Source organism: Prinia subflava, chromosome 1 (assembly GCF_021018805.1).
Source record: "Prinia subflava isolate CZ2003 ecotype Zambia chromosome 1, Cam_Psub_1.2, whole genome shotgun sequence".
NCBI classification, from domain to species: domain Eukaryota; kingdom Metazoa; phylum Chordata; class Aves; order Passeriformes; family Cisticolidae; genus Prinia; species Prinia subflava.
In genome coordinates, this window is record NC_086247.1 from 120042094 (window position 1) to 120062871 (window position 20778).

Here is a 20778-nt window from a genome sequence, read left to right on the forward strand (position 1 = left end):
GTCACAGAATCACAGAATGGTTTGGGTTGGAAGAGGACCTTGAAGATGATTTAATTCGAACCCTCAATAGGCGCCAACTCTTATTCGCCATCTGACTCGACAAAACAGCGCAAGGCGGCTTTTTCCCTCGCCCCGAGGGCACCGTCTCGCAACACAAGCTGTCTCCGCCTAAACGCCGGCGCTCCGTTCCTCTCCCGCTTCAGCCAAGCCTCCTCCCCCGGCAGCAAATCAGGAAGACGAAGCGGCAGCGGGCAGGCACAGGCAAGCGGAGCTGGAAAGAAACGCCTCCCCGGGAGCCGCGGGCGGGGGATGCAATGTCCCACCGCCCCAATGAGGTGCTCCAGCGCCGGCCCGGCCCCCGCCCCGCCCCGCGCCCCGGCCCAGCCGTCACGGGCCGTGGGCGCGGCCGGCCGCCGGCAGGGAGGACGCTGCGCACTCCCATTGGCTGCGCCCCCCCGAGCGCAGTCCGTGATTGGCTGCGGCGGCTGCCGCTCGCGGCGCGGGCGGCGGCGGGCCGGAGGTCACTCGGCACGGGGGCGCAGCATGGCCGCAGCGGTGGTGCGCAGGGGACCTGCGGGCTGGTGGCGCTGGCACCGGCGGGTGATGGGTAAGGACCTGCCCCTTCCCTCGGCTCCAGTGGCCCCGCTCGGCCGGCCGGGCGGGGAAAGGCCGGGCCTCTCCCGGGGCGCGCAGCTGCCGCGCTGCCCTTGGCGGCCGCGGGCCCTCCGAGCCCCGTGTAGCTCCGGAGCCGCCTTCCTGTGCGGCATCCCCAGTGACGGACCCGCGGGGCGGTCACGGCTGGCACGGCGCGCTACCGCTGCCGCCTTATTCGGGGCTCCACCGGAGCTTCTTGGCTTAATAAATGCTTTCACTCACATGCTTAAAATAGCGTGCCTGGAAATCATCAGAGCTCACAAATGCTTCCTGTGGCAGCAGTGACATGTCTGCGGTACCTGTTACCTGGGTTTGCGCTGTTCAGCCCTCTCGGTCATTGCATCCGGTTCTTTTCTTTAAATTGAAGGTAGAGCCAGCGGCACCTCCTCCTGTCTCGGCTCTGCAGGCACTGGTGCTCACCATGGTTCATGGGCAGTGGAAGGAGCGAGCACTGCCGATGTCCTGTTGGTGCAAGCAAAGGAAGAATGCATTTGTAAAACTGGACCTAGACATTTTCCCTTTCCAGAGTCCTGAGAAATCACATGACTGTTCCTAAGTAATTTAATTGCTGAAGTAAATGATTAAAAATAAACCTTTAGTAGTCTTCAGTAGTTTTTTCAATGTCATTTTGATTGCCGTCTGTTGGTCGTGTATGTCACTCTGTGGTTAGGCTCCCAACACACAGGTGAAGGTTTTTAACTAGCAAAGTGGAAGAAAGAGATTCTTTTAAATGGTAGATGGTTATAAAATCTTGACACGTAATGAAGTGGTTCAGGAATTACTTTTAAGTGGGTAACTAAAAACTTTGTAACTCCCCTTTCAACCTCACTTAAACTAATGAAAGAAAAACGTGTGACAACTTTGACGTTATCTTTCAGTGCATTTTGCTCCACTGTCTCCTTTCCACTAATGCATTTTTTTGTAGTTGCGGTTCTGATGTTGTGATAAGTGATAGCTCGGGTGCAGCAGGCGTGTTGGTGTCATGCTAATGAAGTTAAATACAGGGACCTGTATTGTGTTTATACCTTTTGGGATACCGCAGTTGAAAGCAATAGCGTTCAAGGATTGTTGAACTTTCTGTGCGTGGTGACTGTCAGGGATTTCTGTAAGAGTTTGAAATCCACTGTCACGGTCAATTTTCAAATGATCATGTTTAACGTAGGGCAGATGGTGGGGATCTTGTTTCTTCGTGGTGAGCATAGGTGTGAAAAGCAACCCAACACTGGCCCTTAAAGTTGAAAAATACAGTTTGTCTTTGCCTGAAAGAGTTGAGCAAGAAACTGTAACTAGGTCTAAGGAGAAATTGTGACTCTCCCAAGAAACTTCCATAGAACAGAATTTCACCCACAGCATTTAAGCTCTGGCTTAGTCAGTAGTGACTGTGCTGAAAGTACTCTTGACTCTGAGAAATGTTTATGAGATGAAGGTCTAAGCATTAAGCCTTCTTAACTGCTAAACTCTATTGCTTAGTTATATGTCATGGCTTCCCCATCTCTAATGCATTTGCTAAGTTTGCCATTCTTTTCTTTGGTTTTGATTAGTCTGACAGTTGGGTTTTGAAGAGTAATTTCATCATCTGTCCTTAGAGAAATGCCATCCTAGTGAAGGAGTTCTGCCAGCTCTGAGACCTGTCCAACACCACAGCTTGGTTGGCAAGCAGGCTATCTTCCTTCTCTTATTGAATGCTCCTTGGTTACTTGGTCAGTTGCTCTTTGCAGCTGATGCAGACCATGATGGTTTGTTTTTTCTGTATTTATTTGTATATGTAGTTTATTTTTTTCTGTATGTTTATGCTAGAGATTGTTAAATTGTCTAGAAGGAAAATAAAGAGCTGAGGGCAGATTTTGGAGGAACATCTTGGATGTGTATGTTTGTGTATTAGCCAGCTGGACAGAGACTATGTGGTCTTGTGTTCTGCAGCTGGCAGGCACTGACAAAGGTGCTTCATGGAGGGGGTTTGTATGACCTTACTTAAAAATGTATTTTTGATGGATATGGAGATATCCCTCCTGGGGACTGCCTGGGGGGTGGGGAGGAGAGGGTGAAGAGGTGATTAATGAATTATAGTGGCTGAGAAAAGATGATTTTCTGGTGAATGAAGATTCATCAGCTGAGGGAGCTGTTCATCAAGGAAGACACTACTGTGCTAGAGAACAAAAATGTCCTTACAAGTAGTTTTGTTGGAGTGGAGGTGACCTGTGCAATTAATAGCTGAATAGTATTTTTGCTGGTTAAACAGTTGCTTTTGCTGTTGCAGGACCTCTGTTTGAACTATTGAATGACTCTATGCTCTGGTGCAGAGAAGCACTGATTAGTAAGCAAGGATTTTGACGGAAGACCTGCTGCTCAGAAGTCCAGCACATTACTTAATTAAGGGATCAAGTGTACACTTGATATTCTTTTTAGATGAAAAGTACTTCTGTATGGTTTTCTCTGTAATGTATTAGCAAACATTTAATGAGGTATAGGTACAGATATGAAAAATGATGTATAAAACTTTGAGTGTCACCAGATAGCATCTCTGGTTTTGATTAGTAGACCTTTACAGAGGCAAGAGAAAGCAAGTGGGATTTTTTCAATGTAAAGCTGGCCGAATTTAGAGTATTGTAATCTTCTTAAATTATTATTTTGGCAGAGTGCATTTCTCCAAATCATTGCCTTTAAAACCTTTTAAATAAAACCTTTAAAAGTCAGTGGCCCTGGGGCAATTTAAATTCAATTGGCAAAACTTCTGGGAGCTGATGGATTCTAGCCATGTACAACTGGCCTCTCTAACTTCTACATTTCTTCATCTAGTTTCCTCCCAGGATCTAGTTTCAGTAGAGGTTTTATAAATTACATGAAGAAGTCCACACAAAACACAGAAACTCACTCTGATCCTTTCTTTCAAAGTAGGAAGGGGAAAAGGGATGATGTCTTCCATTGTGCTTGTACCAGAACTTCAGATGCTAAATCAGTGGGAGAATCTTTCATTTACTGACTCATATTGAAGTGTCATCATATTTCCTTCTCCTTGTCAAGTGACTTCATGTGTATTTTCTCATAAAGCCCCAAGCAAACCCAGCAACTTCGGTAGCTGAGCTCACTCTTCCCATGATCCTGTTAAATCTCAGATATTGGAAAAGAGGTGAAGTTTCACTGATCCAGAGAGATCAAGAATATTAATATGAACTGCAGCTTCTGATTAGGAAGCTCTTATGGGATGGGACTGTGTCCACTATTCCTGTTTTGCTATTTTGTGAATTTGGTTTAAAATAAATTTTATAAAGGCAAGAATTAAGTAATATAGTTGAAATTGTATTTTGGAAGTTACTTGTTTCTCAGTCCTGTTCTTGGCCACTTAGACTCAGAGTACAAGCACACTGGATTTTTTCCATGTCTGCTGTCTGTGGTTCTACCCAGATATTAGTCCCTTTTTGTTTGAATACAAAGAGATGTCCTCAATTCTGCATATTACAGTGTTTGTGCAGTCAAGTATTTGCAGTGAAATCAGGGCAGCACTGGAGCTGGAATTTGTTCTTGAAAAATGGAAACATCTGAAATTGTCTAAACATGTCATCTTTCAGGTTAAAAAGAAAACTGCTTTCAGTATCTCTATATAAAGCTCGAAAAGACAAGTTTTAGGTCATTGACAGGCCAGGTATTTTAAAGACAGGATTGCAATCTGTGCATTTCTGAAGTTACTCTTCTAACAACTGCATTTTGTTCAAGAAGAGGCATCCAAGAGATTAATAAACTCTTGCTGATTTTTTTGGATTAAGTTGTTTTTAAGGTAAAATTCTTGTGAAATTGCAGATTAGGTAAAGTTTTTCTTCTCTAGGCTGACTTTTCAAAGCAAAAAATTTGTATTTTATCTGTATTGACTGTAAGCCCCAAATTTGGTGAGAGGGTTTTAATTGGTTCTCCTCATCAATTGAGTTTTCATAGGCATGAGAATCTGCAAGCATATATTCCCTGAAGAGAATAATGAAGAATCTTCTGGGAAAAGCCCAATTTCTTTGGAGTCCGTATAGCTGTAGCTGGTTTTGCTCACAATTAGCTTGATTTACAGGTTAATTTGTATTGCCGGTTCTGTTCCCAGGGAAGGAGAATTAGTTGCACATGGTATCAATGATTATTTTAAAAGTAGATTCTGTTGCTCCTACTTCTGATGTTCTGCCTGCTCTTAGAAGTTGAGTATGGACTGGGCATTTTTCCAGCCATGTGACTGCAGCAGGTTACTGTGAATTTTATGGTTGAAGTAAAATGGGCTCAATACCACAGAGACAGTTTCAGCAAATGCATATACAGTTGATGGGATTAGTTAGCATACGTGATGTGGGTTTGCAGAATATCAGTCATCAGATATCTGAATTACACAATTATTTCAAAAGTTGAGTTTGTGCTACATATCAGATGCTAAGAAGTGCCAACATATGCAGGCTGGGCAACACATTCTGTGAAATCACCTGCGGAGGTTCATCTAATGGGAAAACATGAAAGTTTTGTCTTTTAAACATCTTTTTTTTTTGCAAATCCCCACTGTCTTAAGTAGGCATAAAAATGTGCCATGCATCTAAATACAGTTGGTTCAAATTCAATTGAAATCATCTCTATTAGATCTGTGAACTAATTTAATCAGTCCTCTAAACCAGTTTTCCTATGTTTGAGTACCTGGAGATCTGAAGTTTTTTTCAAAACTGTTAATCAAATTATTTAATTTTGAAGTGTCATATAACACTGGGCTGTGAAAAGCTAAATCAAAATAAAGTCACAAACTGACTCAGGAATTGGAGTACTTCTCTAAAAGGTCCCAATTCCCATGGACTTGAATATGTTTTCACACATAACTGAAAGTGGTCTCTGATTTGTGAACTGAGACAAAAAAATGAACAGAGACAAAAGGAGAAAGAATAGAATACAATGACACAAAACTTAATAATACTGCTCAGCAATATGTCTTGTATCACAGCCTAACTTTTGCCATGCCTTTCTGGGGATACTGCAAAATGACAATTTTTAAGGGAGGCCTTATAGTAGAAGAATGGGTTCATTTCATGGATATTTACCTTGTGAAGAGCTGCCTTAGAGGCACAATAAAAGTGCATGTTGGCAATAGGCACATCACTGCAGTTGAATTACCAGCTGAAGTCTTAATATTAAGATGTAATGACAGTCATGAAAAGCCATCAAAGCAAAGCAGTCTTACGTGACATTGTAGAGGCAAAAAGCAGGCAGGTTGCAGAGGAGTGAAGTAGCATGGGCCAAATGTCCTCAATTCTCAACATGAAGATCAAGGCAGAATTATGTCTGTTGAGGCAGGTGGCCGGGTTCTGAAGCAGCTGAGATCTCAGATGTGATGGAGGAATCAATGAGATTTAAGCAGATCATGGGTGAGTCTTTTAGGCTGTTGTGAGTGACAAGCATCACTGCTGGTGTCAGCACTGATAGCAGAAAAAGGTATCAAGCAAGTTTTCTGAAGATGTTCAGTTTGAATTGGTGGTTAGGTGTCCGTGAGATAGTGTGAGAAGAGATCAGGATAGAAGTGGGGAGTCTACAAGAATGAGCCTAGATATGGTAGTCAGAATTATTTTTCTGATACGGTTATTTGGAATTCACAGAAACAAAGAAGACCAAGGTTTGGAAGCAAGGCTTCCAAAAGCCTTAAATCTTTAAAGCTAGCTTAGGTTGCTCATGGTGTTCTAAGGTTGCCAGAAGGATGGAGGTTCCACAACTTCTCTACACTGCCTGTTACAGTGCAGCACCTTTTTTCCACATCAGGGATGCTTTTCTTATTTCCAGGCAGAATTTCCCTTCCTGCAGCTTTTGGCCATTGCCCCATGTCCTGTTGTAGAGCACATCTGTGAAGAGTTCAGCTTCATTTGCTTTGTAACTCTTCTTTCCTCCCACTCCATAGGTGGTAGAAGACTGCAGCTTGTCCTAAACTCAAAGGCAGTTCTCTTACCCTCTGCTCACAGGCCATGTACTCCTGCTCCTTGGTCATATTACTTGATGTTTGCTGGGCTGTCTGCAGTTTGATCACATCTCTGGTGTATTTGCTGTGTAGAAGCATGACTGGTTTCTCTTGGGTCTAGACCTCTTGCTAATGCGGTGCAGAATGTCATTAACCTTTTGCTGCAAGGATGCACTACTAGCTCATGCTCAACTTCCAGTTGATGGGAATCCACAGGTTCTGCAGAGCTGCCAGCTGTCTAGCCAGTCAGCAGCCTGCAATGACATCCCCTGCCCCAAGTACAAGACATATTTATCTCTGTTGAACTGCTTGAGGCCTGTTTCTCCAATCTTTCTGAATGGTAGCCTTGCCCTGCCATTTCTCAGACATTTCCCCCAGTTTGGTGTCACACATGATGTTGCTGAGGGTGCTCATATTTAATCATCAGTCATTGATGAAGCTTTTAAACAGCTTCAGTATTGACCCATGAGGAACATCATGTGTAACTAGACTATTTCTAGTATTTGAACTACTGATCATGGTTATTTAAGCCCAACACTCCAGACAGTATTTCTTCCTTCAGGCAGTTTTGCAGTCCAGTCCAGCCCATACTTTCCTCATTTGGCTACTGGGATACGAGAGGAGGCTGTTCTGAAAGCTTTATTGAAGTCAAGGTAAATAAGATCTACTCGTATTAAGGGCTAGAGAAAGAAAGATGCTTAAAACCAGGGCTTGAAGCTTCTCAGGAAGTGGGAAGCTTTGGGCTAACTAAAGGAGCAATTTTAGATTAGTGCAAGTGAGGGACTGGGGAATACTGACTCATAGAAACAATGAGAAGGACTTGAAATGATTGTTATGGCTGATGATGCTGGTTTAGGTTCTTTGTTCATTTGTTCCCTGGTTTTGACATGTAGCACTTCTTAAAAAAGCAATGGGCTCTTTTCCTGACTTATCTCAGTTTTCATTAAGCATTTTCCCAGTCCACATTTATTTTAAATTCTGCTACTTCTCTAGCTATGTAATTGCTGCAGGCATCTGTGGAAACTGTCTCAGACCAAAGTTCTCTCAACAAACCTGATTTATTAAATGTGGCACTTCCAAAACAGTGCTGCAGATGAAAGAGCATGACCATTGCTGGCTAAGAAGGAGCTTAAAGTCAGAAAGACTTTAAAATGATTAATCAAGTGTTATTGGCCTAGAGAGGATTCTTTGCTAAGCACTGAGACCTCTTAGAGTCTCGATCCAGCTTAGGCACATTTTCTCTATGTGCATTTTAGAGCTACAGTATTTCTGTAGTTAGTTAGCCTTGTTTCTGTCTGCTTAGTTGACACATACTTTAGTGTTTATTCTGCATAACTTTTTCCTTTGCCGTAAAGGAGAAAGTATTTTATGTAATTGGCAAAGAAATCTAGTCACTGTCAAATTGTGCTGCCTTTGGATTAGGAGTGTTTAGAGTGATGAGATAGTGATTGCAGTAGATGAATGCTTGCAGTGCTGCTCCTGTCCAGAATTTGATGCTCACTAACTACTGGAAAAAGGTAACTGACTGAAACTGTAGTGTTTTCCTCAGGTTGTAGGTTAGGCTTTATAGTTCCTTCTTGGTAGTATGGTAAATAGAATACAGAGGTGATTCTTGCAAAGACTTTGTAATTTTTTATACATTATTTTATTCTAGTTTTCAGTATTTAAACTGTGGTTGCATGGCTTAAAGGATTTGCCATGATTTACTATGGAGACTTTCATCTTTAGGTTAGTGGCTTGTATCTGACTGCAGGATCAGAAGAATCTGTGAGGGGCTGCATGAAGTGAAGTGGCAGCCTCTGGCTGTTTCTAGAGAACACATGCTATATCCCATGGCTGCAAGCAAAGTTACCAATAAAGAGTCTGTAAAAGATATGTAAAATTGGACTTTGCATATCCACTTTAGAATTTAGACACATAATAAAACACAGACTATCCTGTATATTTTAAGTCTACATTTGAGCTCTTATTGGATCTTAGTTTTAGGTACTGTATTTTTTCAAAACACCCACATTTTCCTAATTACAATAATTTTCTTTGATATGTAAATAAATCATTGTGGGATGGTATTTGTGGCCAGATGTGTGCTATAATGTAAGGTTTAAACTGTGTAAAATAGGATTCACATTTGCACTGTTTTTAAGCATAAAGCTGGTAAAATAGTAGAAAACAGATTACATGGTAGTTTTTATTATATCATTATGGTACATAAGTCTAAAATACAAATATATTGATCTTTATTCTTTTGAAATCAGTGTGTTCTAGGACTATGGCTTCCAAAACCCCAGTTGGATTCATTGGGCTGGGTAACATGGGAAATCCAATGGCAAAAAACCTGGTAAAACATGGATATCCAGTTATTGTGTATGATGTCTTCCCAGAAGCTTGCAAAGAATTTCAAGACTTGGGTGCTCAGGTATAGTAATAAACTTTCTTTATTCCAGCAATAACTGTGTGTGTTGAATGGTTCCTGCATGCAATGCAACTAAATCTTCTGGGGTTTTTTTCTTGGTTAAGATCACAATCAGAACTGAAACAGCACAATGAATACAATCTGAATCTGTGAGGTTTCAGTTAGAGCAAAGGTATGGTTCTTTCCCAAGTAATTTACATGTTGTTAGCCAGAATTGCTACCTTGTCAGACTTCTCTAGCTGTCTTTTTCCCCCCCGCACTTTTTATGAGAGTAGGTTGATGGCCTGTTCTTTCACCTCCTGCTTTCTCTTGCTTCCTTCTCCCCTAGGTCTAGATGGCCAGTGGGATGCTTTTCATCTGGTTCCTACTTTGACCTTTTCAGGTTAAATGACCCTAGTTAAAAATTCCTGCTGGCATAGCTGTAAGGGTTATAGGGACATATGAGCCTTCCTGCTGCTTCAAGGTGTAGTCCTCAGGGGCAGGGGAAAAAATCTAATTATTTAAGTGCTTATTCTCTTGGAGGTGAGGAAGGATATGGTGAGAGAAGAGGAAGGAATGAAAAGGAAGAAGGAGAGAAGGAAATTGATTACATTAGGGATCTTTACCTTCCTGCAATATACCCTGCAAAATCTTGGCCCTGCTCCAGCCAGTCCTATTGCTTTCCTTAATCTGTTAATACCCTCAGAACCCCATTCTCTCAGGTGGTTGTGTCATTTCTATGTGTCTGTAACACATTTGAATGGTTTTGACATTCTTCAAAGCTGTCACAATTTAGACAGTTGTGGGCAGATGAATATGTGCTTAAAACACAGAAAAAAGGAGTGCAGTGCAAAAATAAACCTCTCATGTAACAACATAGAGGATAGAAGGGAATTTTCCAGTAGTGGCGAGGAAATTGTAGGTAGATCTAGATAGAGGAGCTGTGTGCCTTGAACGTCTAAACTGTTAAAGCTAATTGCAGCGGTTTTAAATAATGAGGTAACATCAAGATTCCTAAAAGATAATATGATACCACACACCTGTTAGTAATTAATTGCAGCTCCCCTTGAATAATTACAGAATCTTGGCCTTAAGTGGGAAAGTAAGCTTTTCACCTCTTTTCCTAGCTCCTGTTGCTATTTTGTTAAAGCAGCCAAGACCCTCAGGCATGAACCAGACCTGTCTTGAGTAAGACTGGGCAAATGAAGAGACTGTTTTGAACTATTGGTTTGTATTTTTAATTTGTGTTCTGCAGTGGGATTTTTTTTTTTTGTGGCTGCCTATGTTGATAGTATTTTGCCTTTGTAATAGAATCCTTGGCATTCACTGCAAGACTTAACATGATAATAAAGGTGAACTGTAATGCCTTTAAAAATAAAGTCCAAAGTATGTTTTAAGATCATAAATCACTAAGAGAATACATGGGTAGGCTTAAATACAAATAAAACACACTTAAAGAAAATATGTGAACATAACTTCCTCTTCTTGATCTGTAGGTGTAAATCCTACTCCAACACTTTTTTTCAGGAGTTGAAAACTTGTGGGTCCATGGGGCCTTGTAGAAACTGCTGTAGAAGGAACATTGGGCTCTAAGGGCTGCTTTCTCTTTGGTCTGGCTGTAAGGGTAAAACCATGAGGAGTGTAACAGGGGTGAAATGACCCCAGGAGACACTAAACCTAGTCAAATGTCCATTGTTCAAGGCCAGTGCAGCTACCAAGGCATATGGCGGATGCGGGCTGTTTGACCGTAAATCTGCACAATCTGCGGCTCCGCTTTCCTTAGCACCGAAGCGAACAGCGGGGACGTGGGACATGTGAGACAGCGGCCACCACCTGCTGATGGTGAAAAGTCAGAGGAAGACTGCCTGAGCATGAGCATGTGGAACCACCTGGGTAAAACTTGGAGAAAGTTAGAAGTAACTATGTGTCACACTTCAGTTTACAGGTCTTTGTGTCTAAATCCTATCTCAGATTTAGAACACAGAGAATGTTACTGGAGTCACCTGATGCATAAAGCATCATAAAAATAGAGCTTTCTTTAGTGTGCAGTAAGAATGGCATTTCAGGTAGGCAGTAATTAATTGACTTACTGTAAATATAAGTAAAACAAAATAGGGAAGCAGTTTGGAACAAATACAAGCAGATGCACGTATTGAAGGGCAGTACCAACAACCAGCAGTATGCAGAAAAGTCTCTCCTATCCAGTTGCATACTGCAAAAGTTTGCATGAACTAAACAAGTATCAGAACATGTACAGGCCTTGGTGGGCTGCCACTCTAAGCTAGTATAGTCTATGTTGGTAATCAGCAGTTAGTATTTGGTCTGTTTTCGAAAGTTATGCACATATTCGTAATGATTTCAAATGCTTAATGTTTTACAATAGCTTTCAAATTGTTCAGCTTTGTTTCTGAGACAGAAAGTCCCAAATAAAATAAAGGGTTTATATGCTGCTTATTGAACCAGGGAGGTAGGTTTTTTCAGGCAATATTATTCATATTTGTTAACAGTACCAAAAGGCTGAGAGTGTCTCTTCCCACTTTTAGTTCCCACTTTGTTTTGCTACTTGTTTCAAGGTAGCAGAAAGCTTTTCCTTTGTATGGTTGTGGAAGTACTGTCTCAGTCTGTGTACATTTTTAATCTCATTTTTTTCATGTAAAAGGCATCTTAGTATTTTGAAAGATGTAGATGGAATAAATTTCTGTTTAGATGACTACTGTATTATGTCTTCTTTGTACCTGTGTTGGTTAAGAATTGTTTAAAACTGAACCAAAACCTAGCTGTCTTCTATCCATGTAGCCAAGTAGAAATTTGAGGCTGATGTACTATTTCAGTTGTGTGCCCAATACATTATGTTTTTCAACTTCTGGTTGAAAAATGCAAGTGAACCACTGAGTCTTCAGCTGATACCCTCCAAACCTCTAAGAATACTGGAGATCATTGTTTCAAATAAAAAGACGTATATACATTTAGGTTCCAATTTTACACTTCCTCTCTTTACCTCTAATAATACATATTGGGACTGAACCAAACCAGAGATACTCAGAACTAAAGACAAAGATGTCATACTTCTTTTTTAAAGAGATAGGCTCTCTCATCTTCAGGGAGGCAAGTCATAAAATCAACTAATCAGATAGGGAAGGTATGCTGCTTATAATTGCCTCGTTTATTCCTGCTACCCTTTGTTCTTTAGACTAAGCATGTTTCCATTTGTAATTGTGTGGTATGCCAGGTGTTTTGTGCAGTATTAACTTATTCTTTCAAAACAAAATCTGTGTGTTTCTCAGTCCCACATATGCCAGTTTCTTTGCATTTTTTTTCCCAAGAGCCTTGGGGAAAAAAGTTCAGTGACTATAGACAGTCTTCCCGTCTTTTATTCAGAAGTTAAATAAAAATCAAGAAGTTTCTTATGCTGTATCCCAGAGGTCCTTCAAGGTGTAATCCAGCATTTCTTACAAATGACTGAAATTTGATTTGATCTTTGTGGGCTAAAGATAAAAGACTAAGCAGTGTGTTTGTTGCTATTTTCCCTGGGCTATGAATGTGTTAACAATGCAATTTTAAAGAAATTAATTAATTCAGACCAGTACTGGACAGAAATCTTAGTGGTAAATGCCTTCCAGGTGAAACTCACAACTCAGCTGTCAATATTTCCTTTGTTGTGTATGTATCTTAAATATTATACTGCCTACCTCTGAAAGTGACTTCAGAAAGGTCATATACCTTTCAAGTTAGGTGTGGTTATTTAACAACTAATACCTAATAATATATTTTGAAAATTGTTCAGATCTTTTTTGTGAAGGATGCTTTAGCTGATTATTTTCCTCTTTAAAAATGCCAATTGTAATATTGAGAGAAATTGGTTTATCTGATTTCTTTTATGGTGAGACTGAGCTGCATCAAGTTGTTTTTTCCTCAGTTCTTGTCTCTTTCAATGCCGTATATAAGACAAGGAAAAAAGTGAGATTTTTGTGATCTTTACATGTTGTCCCTCCTTAGAAACATTGTAGACCAATATTTTGTATAGATGCAAGGTTTGTAGTGAATTGAAGATTTATGAATGGGTTGATGAGATGAAAGCATATTCCCTTTTGCAGATGTTGTGGAGGAACTTCCATGATAGGAGATTGTTTTAATTTTTTTTTTCTATTGCTGGATTCATGTAACCAATATTTTCATTAGGAGAGCAGTTTTTCTTGTGTTTTAATTTTTTACCTAGCTTAGTTGTGACCAGTGAATACTAAAACCACACTTACCAAACGTCTGACATCTCGTTTTCAGGAAGTGTGTAAGCTTATATTGTTTGGGTTTTTTTTCTTTAAAAGGTAACAGAATCCCCAGCAGACGTAGCAGAAAGAGCAGACAGAATTATTACCATGCTGCCTTCTAGTCCCCATGCAAAAGAAGTTTACACAGGAGGAAATGGAATTCTAAAGTAAGACTTTTTTGTAGTTTGGAGAATGTCCTCTGGTACTTAAGGTTTGTCTGATGATTGCTGTTGTTGTAACTCTTCTTGTGCCTTCAGGGCACTTAATTCACTGTTCTCTGTTCTGTCACTATTGATATTTCTCATTATATGAGTTCTCTCATACAGTGCTTGTTTTTGAATGGCTTTTGGCTAAAGTCTTAATTTTATTTTCAATAGAATAATAATTCTTGTGCATGTCAGGCAACTTAACTATTATCTGCCTTTTCAGTTGCATGGTTCTTTTGGGATAATGTGCAACTACAATCAAGTACAACTAGAATATTTGGTGGCAACAATTATTTGCTCAAATACTATTTTCTTTAACTTGAAATCCTATAAATTAAATGTTCTGAAGAGACATCATTGTGTCTTACGGTGTTAAAGTGTATTAACATAGAATAGCTGACAAGACTTTCTTGATTTCTACTCTTATTATCTGTTTATTACACAAAAAAATACCTAAAGATTTTGTTTAATTAAAAAAAACAGTTTTTTAACTTTTGTGGAGGGATTTCCACTGAGCCTTAAATCCATAGTCTGCAGAATTCTAATGCTCAGAGTTTTTGAACTTGCCAAATCAAAACCTAAATATGATTTAAAAATCTGTTCTGGCTACATGTACACTGCTCCTGGCAGGCTGACTAAGGTTACTGGATACCTCTGAGGGTCATATAGGCTCTTACAGCTATCCAGGCTAATAAGGTAAAGGAAAAAACATACAGAAGACAAAAGTACAGTAGATTATCAAAAAACAATGATGCCTTTTTAGGTATTAATTGTACAATATTAAGATGCAGTGACAAGAAAATGGAAGTAGAAGAGAGGGATTTCTGTTGGTCTTGCTATATAGGAATAATAGTTGGTTATTTCCCTTACTGTCTGTAGTTTAATTCCTCATAAAGTAGGACTGAGCAGATCTAAGTATCTATAGCTTAGACCCTTCAGGGAAGATGGGTAATTGGATCAGCCCCACAAAGCTCAGGACACAGCTGTGGGAGAACTGTACCCACGATGGCAGCGGTTTGAGGAACGACTGGCAGTGCTTACTGAGACAGTACAGCCAGTTAACCTCTGGAGTACCTGGATGTGGAAAATCCAGCAGGGAACAGAGGATGTGGAAAGCAGTCCTGTGCTGCTGCAGTTTTTCAGCCTTCTAGGAGAAGAAAGTGTAATTTGACAGTAGTGAATCATTGTGGCTCTGAGTGACCTGGTCCTTGGTGACTGGTTAGATTTTTGTAATTTTCTAAAGCTTTTAAAGCTTTACAGAAGAAAACATTGATAACGTGAAGTGTTTAAAGGTTGAGTTAGTCATTCCCCTGTGGTACCAAGGAGCCTGTGCCACTGTGCCCTCTTCTGAACATAAGGGGAGATAGTGCTTTAGAGTACTTTATCTGCTATGCTGGTTTTTGTTTGCATGTGTTCAAACTAACTGCAGCAGCACGAGGGAGGAGTTTGTGAATGTGGCACTGTTTTGAGTCTGGAGTTCCAGCAGGGTCACAAGGTATGCATATGTTGAGAGACTATTTCCAGCAATCTGGGTAATTCAATTATGTGAAATCCACTGTACTGCCAACAGCATGCAAGGTGCAGTGGACCTCTTTATCTGTCATGAGTAGCTTTAAATGGGACACCTTTTTATGACTGAAAAATTCTGGTGTTTGATTTCGTGGTGATTGCTAGTCAGGTGGACATGAAATCATGGTGCTACTGAATGGAAAGAAAGATAAAAATCAACTTTTTCGTTGTGGAGGGCAATAAAAAAGTTCAAATTTTTTAAATTTCAAAAAATTTATCAAATGTTTAAATCAGATATACTGTTTTCTGTGATCTACAGTTTGAAATACCAACTTACCTAAATGTACTGGCTATCAGTGCTTCACTTCAAATTTCTCCATGCTTCTCTTCAAATATTCAGTGGGCTTTTGTGGTTTTTAGTTAGGGTATTTATGTAGAACAAATTGTAGAATGATTAAAAAAAAGCAGTCAAAAATGCATTTTGATAAGAACTTAAAATACTGTCTATATAAAAAGAACATTTTATTATTATATATTAAATTTTAGGTTGTATCAATAGTTGCTTAGAGTGTATGTTAGGTGATATTATATACTGCTCAACTTGTGTAATGGAAGATTTTCCTAGTGCAACCTTTTTGTGTATTTTTTTTTCAATTAGTGTTTAGGAAGAACGTGCTTTTTTGTGTTCATCTGTTATTGGGCTTTGATTGATTCAAAACTGCAGTATACTGTAATATAAATACTCATATACTCAATATATATCCTCAGCAATAAAAATACTGAGCAGATTTTGCTCAGTAAGGTTTAAAACTTTATGTTTACTAGTGTACCAAAAAATGTCTGCACATTTGTCATGCTGAATGGAAGCCAATGCCATGGTAATAGTTGCAAATATCTTCTGAAAATAATGACAATGATGATGATGATGATGATAATAATAATGAAAAAAACCCCTTTATTTTAGGAAAGTGAAGAAAGGCTCATTGCTAATAGATTCCAGCACTATAGATCCATCAGTTTCAAAAGAATTAGCCAAAGATGCTGAAAAAATGGGAGCGGTTTTCATGGATGCCCCAGTTTCTGGAGGTAAGTCTTCATTAGCAATTTACCTCATATTGGACAAGTTATCTCTTTGTTTGTAGTTTTAGTCACCAATTTGTACCTTTGTTGCTATAAGGTGCCTTTCTTTTCTACATGTACAGTATTCTGTCTTGTTGTTGTTGAATTGCATTACAGATATGTATATTATTACAGGAGTATTTTTAGGATTTAGGAGTATACTTCTGTGTTACACTTGGAGAAACAGCTTTCTTGGGATATGGTACAATGGTCCTTTTAATTTAACTTCTTTCATAAAGTTGCATTTTTATGCAGTTATTCACATTCCTTTAGCCTTCATCTGTTTCTTCCTGTTAGGGAAAAACTGATTGTCATTAAGCAGTTCTGTTGCTTTTTCATTAATTAAAAAGAAGATAATGAAGTGAGGAATATAAAATTTCTTTATCAAAAGAAAAGAGAGATTTCTCTGATTTTATAACAACTGAAGAATGTGGGTGATAATTGTCTATTTTTAAAAGTTGCAAACTATTGATCTCTGAGTATTTAGTCGCTTGTAAGAAATAATATAGAGCAGGGAAGACTTCTCATGTTTTGGACAGAGGAGAGCAGAAACATAAAATTAATGTTTTGAAAACAAAACCATAACTGTTAGTGGAAACCTTCTCCAAAACACCTAGAATTAGAAGGTGAGGAAACATCATTTTATATGGGAAAATCTTGAGGTTTTTACAGTCCAGTCTAAAAACTAATGTAACTGGCATTTTGAGAATTCTTTTTTTTCCTGATGAGTGTCAGTGATGAGCAAAAACTAACAATCTTTTTATTTTCAACTGCGAAGGCAGGATTTGACTACGTACTAGAGGCCAAAATTTTCATCTAAATTCTATTGTGAACAGAGAGTAGGCAGATCCAGGTAGGTGATATTGAAGAATGTATTCTTGCTTCCCAGATTCTTGCTTCCCAGCCAAAATATTAAGTTCTGTCTTATAAAGCTAGATAGCTAATCAGCCTGGGAAGAAAAACCACAGAAAAATTGTATTGTGGGCGGATTATGTATCTCTCTGATCCTTTTTATAAACACAGCATGGCTTTCTGCTTATCACTTGAGCAATTCTGACCTACTTCTTTGTTGTTTTTTTCAATCCCTTTCTGCCAAATATGTTATTTTCCTGAGGGAATTATTTACCTTTTAGAAATGTCTGTAATTTATTTTTACCTGTAAGTTTTTGGTGTAAGGCTGACTATAACTACAAAGAAGAAAAGGGAAAGTTTGATTCTGAAAGAACTTCAGCTGTTTAGGGGGTTTTGTTCCTCGAGAAAATGGTAAGGCAAAGACAGAGTTAATGTGATAACATATAGTTGATAGTATGAATACAGATGGCTTTTTTGGTATTAGTGGTTTATCTGAATGCAAATAACATGGTGACTAGTGTCAGTTACAGATTGAGGGATATCCCGAATAAGGGGGAAAGAACAGTCTTAACTTTTTAGTCCTTACTATATTCATGAAGCCCAAGGAGTCTCTGTACAAACCATGTTTAAAGTGGGCACTTGCTAGAAATGTGGAGAAGTTGTCTCTTGGAAAAAACCTTTAATATTATACTTTGTGATTTCCGTCTTTCAGTACCTAACACATCAAGTCTTTGGGGTATTTTTATATGTCCTGACTGCATTGTTGGCCTTCAGACAAAACACTAAATGGAGAAGTATGCTTGGCTCTCTAGAAATTGGCAGGCACTGTGCTGTTGCTGTGCAATGCAATGGAGTTGGCAGGAGTTTCAAGGAGAGCGTTTGTGGGACACAGGGAGGAGGAAGAGAAAGCAGCGTGCCTGAGCTGTCCTCTTTAGAGCTGTCTGTTTACTAGCTGTTATTGGCAGACAACTCCACTGTGTCTTTAAGGTATTTGGGTGTTGCCTGATGTTAACATTCATCTGCACTGTGAACAAGTTCACAAACTGAATAATATTTTGAAAATTGCGTGGTCTGTAAAGCCTACGGAGAGAGAGCAGTGATTTCAATCCAGTCCTGACATTGCAAATGAAGAATCTTTGGATGTAGCATTAGGGCCAGATTTTAGTGGCTTCTTTGCAGCCTTGCCCCCAAAAGATTCTTCCTCTTGCTCTTTTTCAGATGGGCCTGCATGCCAGCTTAGTAGTGCTGTCTTCTTCATATGATTGGCCCACAGCATTTACTTGCAGCTTACAGTCAGGACCCATTAAGTAGAAGTTGGTGAACCAAGTCACTATAGTATTATTTTGTATTAAGTGATTTCAGAAAATACTTCTCATCCCCATAGCTGCATGCAGATTATGCTGCTAATGCTGTCTAGAGATAGCAATCGCTTTAGTCTGGGATTAGGATCTCTTGCAGGTCCACATGAGAAAGTTGTGTCATGGTTCCCAGTGCTGCGCTGGTTTGTGACCTCTTTGTGGGCATGGGACAAATGGGGAAGCATCTTCAAAATCCATGTTTATCAAATTTGGGGTTTTTTTAAAATCTAGACTGGAAAAATACCTCTTTGCAAAGATTGGATTCTTCATCTTTGTATGTATAAAAGCATTTTAAAGCACGCATTATCACGGAAGCATATTTAAAGCTGACTTCTGTTGGCACAAGATACTACTGGCTAAGTACAGGATCTAAATTTAGCCTTCAAGAATTGTGTCAAATTTGTCCTCCTACTGGTTTCAGTGGAAGCATGATACAGATTCTCACCTCATAATCCAGAGCTAACTTCACTGGTGGCTTCACTGACACTGCTGTAATAGTTTTCTCTCTTTAACTCAGTGTACAAGATATTAATTTCCTAAAGTACATTGGCTATTTTTTTTATTTCTATTGTAATTCTATGTTGTAAGCATTGTTAGTGTTCAGATATAATCTTATCAACTTTTTTCCCCTTCCACTGACTATTGAAATTATATCAGCTCTATTTCTGCTCAAATTACATTGTACAACATTCTACTGGAACTTCACAAAAAGATGTGACGATTTGTTTTTCTGGTTTTGTAGGTATGAAAAAAGTATTCTTTTTTTGAAAAATTCTTTTACAAGTCTGGTTCTTTAGATCTGATAATGAAACTTTAGATCTTCCTCTTCACTTTATTCTTTAGACAAAAGAGCAGTCAGTTAAAAAGTCAGACTGCTAATTGTTAATAACAGCTGTCATATAGAGAACTGTAGTCATGCTGAAATAGTAATAAAGAGTAGAATAAAAGATTTTGGTTTTAGAAATTGTGTGTTGGAGGTGGCTAGAAGAGGTTATAGTTTCTATGCCAGCTGTCATTTCAGACTGTGTCATCTTATAGTATGGCTTCCATAAACTTGAGCTAATCATTAAGTGATGGAAACATTAGTGGTAACACTGACAAGTTAAGACTTCAGGTCACTGATAAGGTAAAGTATAATGGGAGTCATTGAGGGGTGCATTGCAGATTTATTCCCTGCATGGCCAGATCTCTACTTAATATGGAGCAAAGGAAAAAAATATTTGAAACACTCTGAAGATGTTTTATTTATTTTATTTCAAAGAGTAATATATTTCAGGATACCAGCTTTTTTTTTTTTTTTCTTAGAAAGGGCACCTTCCTAAAATAGGAGAAGTGAATTATGTGTTTCTCTTACTTGAACGTTGAAGGCACTTAGTGCTGTGCCTTTTCCAGGAAGCAGAGGAGTTAAAACTTTATGCACACCAATGCAAAGATGATTTGAAAGACACTTTCAGACTAGACTAAATAATAGGAATTAGGAATGAGTAGTTCAAACATTGCACCTCTTAGCTTGTAAATTCTGTTGTAATAAAGATGCATCGCCAGTATCTTTGCCAGAATTAAACTGATTTAATAGACATGTCTTTATTGGGGAGCCTTTGTAGAGCTCCTTGAACTGGCTTCATTAAGTTGTATCTGCTTTTTCCTTTAGCTTTGTGCACCTTTAGAGAAATGCAATCTTATGACTTTATGAGAGTGGAAGAATTGATGGGTTAATTCAATGTCTCTAATTTAATAAACACCAGGAATAAAATGAGGAATGTCCTGAATTCAGTGGTATAGAGGTTTGGTGTGGTTTTGTCTTTCTGGTCTGGTAATGCAGTGATTGGATCTGTTAGGATACTTGAAACACTATAAAGATGGAGCAAGTTCATGAATTTAGAACTGATAATTCTGACCTATCCCTCTCAATAGCAGGTGTTCTTGTTGGTAAGGAAAAACATCTAAAGGCATAGTAGTATTTGCTCCATTATTGTTTCTGGATTTATATTTTTATGCTTTATTTTTAAAGCCTAAATGTGTGTGCTCAGACTGGCCAAAATGTTCTCTGTGTTCCTGGTACTGAGCATAACATTTACGTCATTTGCTTTTCTCTTCCTCAGTCACTACATGCCTTGTGTAATTATTTTTTTTCCTGACATTTTTCTTAATTTCTCAGTTTACATTTTTTGCTGAATGTATTTGATCATATTCATTTTTTGCGGTGATCTAGGGATGGTAGTAGAAATTACAATGTACAACCTTAATACTAAAGGTAGTGTGAAAAATATTACTGAGTTACTCTGAAATTTAGATAAGGGAAAATAATGCAGAAAGTAACTGATAACAGAAAAGGGAAGAACTGGCTGAACTGATTTAAGGAAGCTGAAATGAGAATGAAGAAGTACTTCAAAATCTGAGATGCTTAAAAAGCTTCTGACTTCTAGTAACTTATGGTTTAAATTATATAACCATACTTATTTGTCAAAAT

The 20778-nt window shown here is 38.9% G+C and overlaps 1 protein-coding gene across 2 annotated transcripts in view; it reads left to right on the forward strand.

Moving 5' to 3' along the window:
* Positions 1 to 505: 505 nt before the first annotated feature.
* The window catches only part of HIBADH (3-hydroxyisobutyrate dehydrogenase), an 86143-nt gene continuing 65870 nt past the window's right edge, over positions 506 to 20778 (forward strand). The window contains exons 1-5 of one of the 2 annotated variants that reach the window (XM_063409915.1): positions 552 to 607; positions 7170 to 7260; positions 8863 to 9023; positions 13322 to 13431; positions 15944 to 16065. In XM_063409915.1, the coding sequence (XP_063265985.1) occupies positions 8877 to 9023; positions 13322 to 13431; positions 15944 to 16065 (379 nt within the window). In that variant the 5' untranslated portion in view covers positions 552 to 607; positions 7170 to 7260; positions 8863 to 8876. Of the gene's footprint in view, positions 608 to 7169; positions 7261 to 8862; positions 9024 to 13321; positions 13432 to 15943; positions 16066 to 20778 lie in introns of both variants that reach the window. The other variant, XM_063409907.1, reaches the window with a different exon arrangement.